Source organism: Siniperca chuatsi, linkage group LG7 (assembly GCF_020085105.1).
Source record: "Siniperca chuatsi isolate FFG_IHB_CAS linkage group LG7, ASM2008510v1, whole genome shotgun sequence".
NCBI classification, from domain to species: domain Eukaryota; kingdom Metazoa; phylum Chordata; class Actinopteri; order Centrarchiformes; family Sinipercidae; genus Siniperca; species Siniperca chuatsi.
In genome coordinates, this window is record NC_058048.1 from 27138890 (window position 1) to 27146956 (window position 8067).

Consider the following 8067-nt stretch of genomic DNA (forward strand, 5'->3'; position numbering starts at 1 on the left):
ACATGATCAATAGGGTCTTTGTGGCTCAGTTTGGACTCAGTTACAGTGCAGGTACATCCCCTTGCAGATGGAGACTTTTATCTCTGACTCAGTTTCACTCTTGCAAATGGAGGACAGGCTACAATGGAAGGGAAGCATAAGGTGCTCTTCTGAAACAAGCCACCCATTGTTTTTTTCCTCCATTTACAATGACATAAAATACCTAATTTCTATGTGCGCCGTTATTATTGGTCAGACTCTGCTGAACTCTACAGCTGGCATCTACCCCTGTTTCTGCATACCAAAGAACTTATGTTACACTTAATTTAAGCATCAATTTCTGACTCTGTGGCATGAAAGTGCAGAATTACAATCTGTATCTCCACTATGAAGAAGACTTGAAAATTAGTAAATTATTGAACAAGTTTTGTTCTTTTATTTATATTCTTGTAAAAAAATTGCTTTAATCAGAAATAATTTGCATAGGCATTGTGTGAATATATTTAAAATCAGACATCATCTTAACGTTTGTTAGAAAAAAATCTAAAATCTACAAGTAACATGTATTAATATTCGAAATAAAATATTAAAAGCTACATTAGATGCCAACCACTACAGAAAAATGGTCATAACAAAAATACATCATGAGACATGCATCAGTGATTCATGCTTAATGTCCAAGCCCAAGATGCTGCATTAACATCCATGCCAACAAACATCCATCTACTGAGCACACATTTGCTAACACTGGTCATCGTATCTTCAACTGCGCCCACACGTTACATGTTCATACATAGTCTCTTCTGGTGTATCCATTGACTGACATGGTCTTGACAGGTGAGTAATCCACCCGGGGAGACATGGAGCCACCACCACTCGGCGCTGTAGCCGCTATGGGTGGGCAGGAGCAACAGAGCAGGGCTCCCCCTAGGATGAGCAGGCAGGAGGCAGCCCAGCCAAAGTACAGAGCATTACCAAACTCCCTCTTCCCCGTCTCCTCCAGCAGCGGGTCGTGAAAGCCTAGGACGATGGCGTGTGCTGTCCAGGACACAGCCACCAGCAGCAGCAGTCCAGCCACCACGAAGGTTACTCCAGCAGCCACCACGAGCCGTGGTTTACTGCTCACATCCCGGCTACAGTTGGTGCACTTGGCACCAGCCACTGACAGGCCGATGCCCACAATGCTCAGTACCATGGAGACAATGACCAAGGCACGAGCCGCTTGCAGGTCCACTGGTAACCCCAGCATGGAGTCGTGCACCTTGCAGTGCATCTGGCCTGTGCTCTGCACCGAACAGTTCATCCACAAGCCTTCCCAGATCACCTGGGAGATGACAATGTTCTGACCGATGTAAGCAGCCACACGCCACATGGGCAGGCCGCAGGCCACCATTACCCCCAGCCAGCCGGCCACTGCCAGGATCATCCCAAGAATTTCCAAGCCTGCAGAGTACATAGTTGGAGCTGGGGATGAAGAAGGAGCTGAACAAGACTCTCTTCCAGGGCTCTGTGAGATAGAAGGCCCTCTGTGTCCGCAGGCTCAACCCTCCTGAGATGAAGGCGATATCGGATCTCGTTGGCTCAAAGTCCTACGTAAGACTTTTAGCGAGAGAGAAAGTGAGAGGTAGAAACAGATTCTACCTTCTTTATACAGCTTAGACGACTGAAGGTGGAGTCAGCTTAAGGTGGCATCATGTTTACCTTCAAACTACAATTACACTTTAATATTTTTTACATAATTGCATTCAACTGGAATTGGTGTCACATGGGAAGACCATAAAAATCCGTACTCTTTCTGAAAACATATTTTTTCAAGTACCTGTAGAGTCTTAGATAACAGAAAACATATTAAATGCATATGGATTCTGGAGGATTGTCTTGTCTCAAATCCAAACCACATTCACACAGAAGAAATGTTTACAGCAATCATTTATGTACTCATTTCTGATTATACTAAACTATAAAGATGCTGGCGTTCCTTTTAAGTCTTTTGAATTTGAGAAAGAGTATGTATCTGTGTGTGGCATGTGACAACCTTGAAGAAAAATGCTGAATCACCATCTGAATGAGATCTCTGTGCAAGAAAAAAGAGCAACAATGACAGGCCTTGTTTTTTGTTGGTCAGCTACATAATCCCTCCTGGGAGAAAAAAAAACACTGGGTTTGAGTTAACAGGCCTAATTGTCAGTGGGCAGCGGGCGTGTTTGAGGTGTTTTCCTTCAAATGGAGGATATGTGGTTAAATATTTAAATAAACTTATATGCACTGAGAATATCAGCCTGGTAGTCTATTACCTGACATAAGCAGAAAATACTCTTTTGAATCTCCATGGGAAACGTCATACCATAAATACATACCGGGACTTAATGGTAGGTTGTCTGTGTAACTAATCCCTTCAGTAAATGCCCCCTTTTTATATGACAATATTTTGCGAACCTGAAAGGACAGAGAGCACATTTAGTTTTAGGCTAAAACATTTATTTTGGAACAAGTCTGTTTAACAAAAAACCTTATATTACTGTGATCTCGCATTTCATGATTCATTCTAAACTGAGGTATAAAAGGCCCAGAAATACCTAGCATTGTTGCTTCTCAGCATTCCCAAAGTACTGTATCACAGCAGCTCTGTCTTTTTCTGAGTCATCATCACCCTTTTGTCATGCTGAACACTAAATGAATCAAAGAATACCTCAACAGGTGGCAATATCTTCTAAATATCTTGTTTAATAGACAACAGGCCCGTCGTGGTTGGCTTACAGGCGAGCTCTGTGTCATTACAGGCTTTCCTCTAATTAACAGAGGTCACCTGGGGTCAGCGGTCAGGATGAGTGTCTCTGCTATCTTGTGGTAAACCCCCTCCACAGACACACATGTACACACATGCACACACACCCATCCTCGCATCCAAACAGAGACACATACCTGACAGGAACCTTATCATCTGGAGCATTTTAGTGGCAAATTACATAATTGTGATTTTAAATTATTGTACATCAGTAAGAAGAAAAAGCTTTTTCCCTAAAATCATACATCCTAATTTCTTTCATTAGCTTGAATATTTTCATTCAGTTCCGAAAATGTGGCTTTTTCAGCTTTTTCAACTTCAGCTTCAGTGAGTGACATTTCTGGCAATCCAACTTTAAAGACATTTCTTCTACATGTGTTATTGGCCCACTCAGAGAAAACCTCAATGTACCACGCGCCAAAGATGTCTGCTTTGACATCATAACATCCACTGCAGAATAAACGTCAGACATGATGTTCACATGTTCAGTACATACAGTACGTATATACCCAAATATACTCTGGGATACACTTGGTTAACACATTCCTTTCAAGAGACTGTAACTGTTTATGTGCATTATACTGGCAATGTATGTTTTTACAGGCAGGGGGAGCCACTATTGCATTCTATCTGTGTTGTCTGGCTTTGCAGAAAACACCCTTCATTAGGATTTCAGTTGTGTCTGTTTAGTTACAGTAATAGTGGATTAGCATGTGTGCAAAAGTTTTACTGTTTACAAACAAAAATCCGGTTGGCTGAGTCAGCAACATCTTTTAACATCTTTTAAATCTCTTCGTAAAACAGTCTGTTATCGGGGAGCTTATCCTGATTTTACTCATTGTTTTTTTTTTCTATTTCTATTCCTTTTAATTGTATTTTTTAAATCTTACATTACTGGAATCAGTTTGATCTGTTTGATCTAATGATTTTATAATTTGTTAATTTTAATATGTTGCCTTGTGTGAAGCACTTTGTAACTTGGGTTTGAAAAGTGCCCGATAAATAAAGATTATTATTATTACTATTATTATAAAAGCATTGCTGGTTAAAGGGATGCTTAAAGGAGTGTGAGTTTCAAAGGAATTTCACACATGGCAGCCTTCTGATGCCTTCCCAAATTGTATTTATCCCTCAGCTATTTCAGTGCCCAACACACAAGGTGCTGAAATGTCGATCAAATCTAGTTTTCTCCCTTTGGTTTTAATTTGCAGCTGGCAGCAGTCCCTGTACTAGAAGTGCTCAGTATTAGGGAGTTCCTACTTCCAAGAAAAAAAAAAGTTTGTGTCCTGGAACCCTCAACAGCCACTGTTCAGAAAACAGTGCACCTCCGTGGATTGCCAGACAAAGTCAGATAAAACCAGATACAGTTTGAATCATAACAGCAGACGTGATTGGCTGATGCATCCTGGAAACCACTTGTATTTGGTGGAGGATGAGGTCGTTTTTTAACCTTTATGCAGCAGCGGCTAACTAGGCATGCAATTTCACACCTGGTCAACACAGTGGTAACACGTTTTCTACAATGTATCTAAATACATAAGAATGCAAAAACAAGAATGCAAACACCCTGCTATAAGTGGTAAAACATGTAAAACAATCAACACAATATCATATATACCATAGATAAGCGATTACTTTAGTTTCAAAAACACCCTGAAAACATCACACCAACACTGGCTTTTTTCAGGTCAACCAACATCTTGCTCCAAGAAACTGATTCCCATTTTAGTTTTGTCTTGTCTTGACTTTTGCAATACTTCACTTGAATTTCCAAGAAATATGTCAACACACACCGCACTATTACAAAATACAGACTTATAAAAGCACCTATATTACACCTGTATTACATTTTTTATGAAGCACTAGATTTACCTACAGTAAGATGTGAGGAGGCTGCCTTTGTTATTTGTACCAAATTCAGGGACAGCATTTTGAATTGTTACATGAACATTATTAATGTAGTTTTGTATAACTTTTCTTATGATTCATTGTCTTATGATGATTTTATATGACGTAGGGACTTTTAATTAAACTTGAATCACATATGAAACAAAAATGTCTGCAATAAATTATCACTTTTTAAATTAACCGCAGTTAGTTTCAGTCCACTGAATGTCATGCTATATTTACAGAGAGTCGAGCATGCCCACATTCTACATATGTGCTGTTTGCTGGATACAACAGATCTATACAATATATTAACATAGATCTTTATCTCTGGATAACAGTTAATTCTGTGATGGTTTCATCCACACCAAACGTGGCCATTATTTAGGGAGTTCACTGTATTCACTGCAGGTTCAGCTACTTGATTAGACAGCCTGGAAATATACATGTTGCCACTTGCAGAGCACCTTGCTAAACATTCACCTGTCATGGGAGTGGGCACAAGTCTGACCGGTTTCCATGAGGTACTGGAGTCTACTGTAGGGTGTTGTTTCTTCACATTACACTTTCCTTAATACTAACAACTAGAATATTTTTGGTGACCAATTCTGTCTACATTTAATTCAAACCTTTATTTCTTTAGATTTTGTTTGTTATTGCGTTTGTTTCACCACTGATGTGTGTTAATGTTGAAAAACAAGTACAGTACAAATTATTAAAGCCCATAGAGTGAAGTCTAGTAATGGATGATGGAAGCAACGTGTATTAGGAAGTTATACAATTAATAAAAAATAAGGACGCAAAAGTTGTTCCTGTGTTTTGTTCAAAGCCAAAAAAGCCCTGATCCCTATCGCTAAAAGAGCACACAAATGAGGAACTGAAGTGTCCTCAGGCCAAACTACAAACCCCCAGTCACTCCCCGATTTCACAACCAAAATGGCTTATAACCTGTCTGGCACGGCAGCTATTGTGTGTGGCTTATATTAGCCCATATCACATTTACCTGACACCCTCATTTAGACAAACATCAGATGAGATTTGCAGCAGAAGGAGTCCTACATCACCAACATAACAAAAAATAACTCTAAGAGCACAATGATGTGTGAGCCATTGTGTCCTGAGGAGAAATTAACAAAATAGACCAAAAAGTGACAATATTGTTTGTTATGTAAAGATATTGTTTGACACTTTAGATGCCATACTTTACTAGATCTTCTCTAAAAGATCTTTAAAAATCTCTTTCATCACTTCTGCAGACCCGAGAAGACTTCAGGTTCCTGTTTGTGCCATGTGATAATGTGTCATGTCCAATCATGCACGGCATGACACACTGAAGATCCCACAAAGATACTTACTGTGCTTAAATTGCCCACTGAAACTGTGACTGTCCCTGAACAATGGCCCCAGGGCTCGCTGTGATGACATCACACGCCAAATACAGACATGGTCCACCTACGCAGGCACACACATACTTCCCACTCTGATACATGAAACTACTTTTCTCTCTTAAAAAACCTAAACAATGTAACTACAACAAAACAATTCTCATTACATCACAAAATATTACTATTTCCATAGGGAGCCAGAGGTATATCCCATCATATCTCATGTCTGGACTTCTAATTTAATTTGAGAATAAATGCACTGCTTGAGATGCACCATCTGGGTTTCAAGGGGTCCTCAGACACAAAAACATGGACATTAACAGACATTTCAACAAGAAAGAAATACATAAATAATAGTAATGATTTTAAACCAAACAATCCAAATGACAGAAAACAGTCAACATAGAACATAAACATAAACACAAAGGCTCTCCCACAATCCCGAAGAAATAAAACAAATTAGCACTGCCAGACAAAATAACATGTCAAATTACTGAGTCTACCTATAAACTAAAAATCAAGGTAAAGACAAAAAAATCAAGAACAAGTACATTTGAGGTAAACAAGCAAAGAAATCTTGAAGTCATGAAAAGAAGTCATCGATCTGAGTGAGTTAGCAAATTATTCCCGTCTGATGGTTCTTTAAATTTAAAAGCACGTCTCCCAATTTATTTAAAAATTGCAGGCCCAATAAAAAAGGGGTGTCCAGTGGGTCTAACTGGTATGATGATCTAAATGGATCTTTAGCATAAAAGATAGTTAGACTTAGAATGTAGTACAGTTTAGTTACTTACAAGAAAAATCTTTTCACTCAATGTTTTAAAAATGTATTTAAAAGACTAAATGACCAAGTCCACCAAAACAGAAAGGAAAAACGAAGGTCAGGGGCCACTCTAAGGGGTACCAGACAGACAACACTGCAGGAACACCACAGTGCCACCAGAATAGAGAGGTACAGGAAAACTGTAGATGCATAGCCCACTGCATGATATTAAATCAGATGTTTAAAATATCTAAATATATTTTATGCCTTAGAGAATACAGTAGATAATCAGAGGGGGAAAAACAATAAAATTAAATTTATGGTTAAAAAAAAGGAGGAAAGTAGGGTGTGATCTCATGGGCTCCTTTATGGGGCCCCTTAGTGAGTGAGGGCCCTGGGTCGCCCCCTCACCTATCTTTCTGAAAAACTAAAATCTGACACCTCAGGATTTCTGTCCATATGTGAAGCTGCAGTATCACACAGAAGTGAGTACACCCCTCACTGTCATGGTCAGCCACCATGCCATACCATGTGTGTTAGTCTCAAGTTGTGTGTGTGTGTGTGTATGTGTCTCCTGGTCTGGCTCCCTGGTCTCCGGCCTGCTGTTGATCACCAGCACACCTGACGCCCATTACTCATCAGTCTCCACAGAATAAATACCTGGCTCTTCCACACTACCAGCGCCAGATCGTCTCCGTATACTTGTATAAATGGCTAATTGGGCCCAATTTGGACATTTTCACTTAGGGGTGTACTCACTTTTGTGGCCAGCAGTTTAGATATAATACTGTTATACAAGCTGTACACTCACTACTTTACATTGTAGCAAAGTATAATTTCTTCAGTGTTGTCACTTGAAAAGATAAAATATTTACAAAAATGTGAGGGGTGTACTCACTTCTGTGAGATACTGTAAATACATACATATATCTATTGTTGTACTGGCTGCTAAAGTCTGTGCCCCCTGTCAGTTAAATCAGCACAATTATCTTTGTTAAAATGACAAATACAAAAATGCAACATTTACAATCTTTTGAATACAGCAAGAGACCTTACTACCATTTTGAATTTGTAGTGGAAGCGTCCCCACTCTTGACTTCCAAGCATGGTCATATTGTGCACCGAGATGCACAATATTTAACATTTTACAGGTTTCTCACTGAAAAGAACCAAAATGCATTAAGACCAAATATTTTAGAAACCAATGCCAGACAAATTAACTGAATGTAAGTCAGAAATCTAAAGCGATATGTTGCATTTTAAGCTAT

General features: G+C 39.2%; 1 protein-coding gene across 1 annotated transcript; it reads right to left on the reverse strand.

The window, feature by feature from the left end:
- Positions 1-438: 438 nt before the first annotated feature.
- Positions 439-2377, reverse strand: LOC122879420 (claudin-4). The gene is made up of 2 exons (XM_044203491.1): positions 2337-2377; positions 439-1578 (listed from the first exon to the last, which is right to left on the reverse strand). The coding sequence occupies exon 2, from the start codon at positions 1433-1435 to the stop codon at positions 767-769; it is 669 nt and encodes a 222-aa protein (XP_044059426.1). The 5' UTR covers positions 1436-1578; positions 2337-2377; the 3' UTR covers positions 439-766.
- Positions 2378-8067: the final 5690 nt, after the last annotated feature.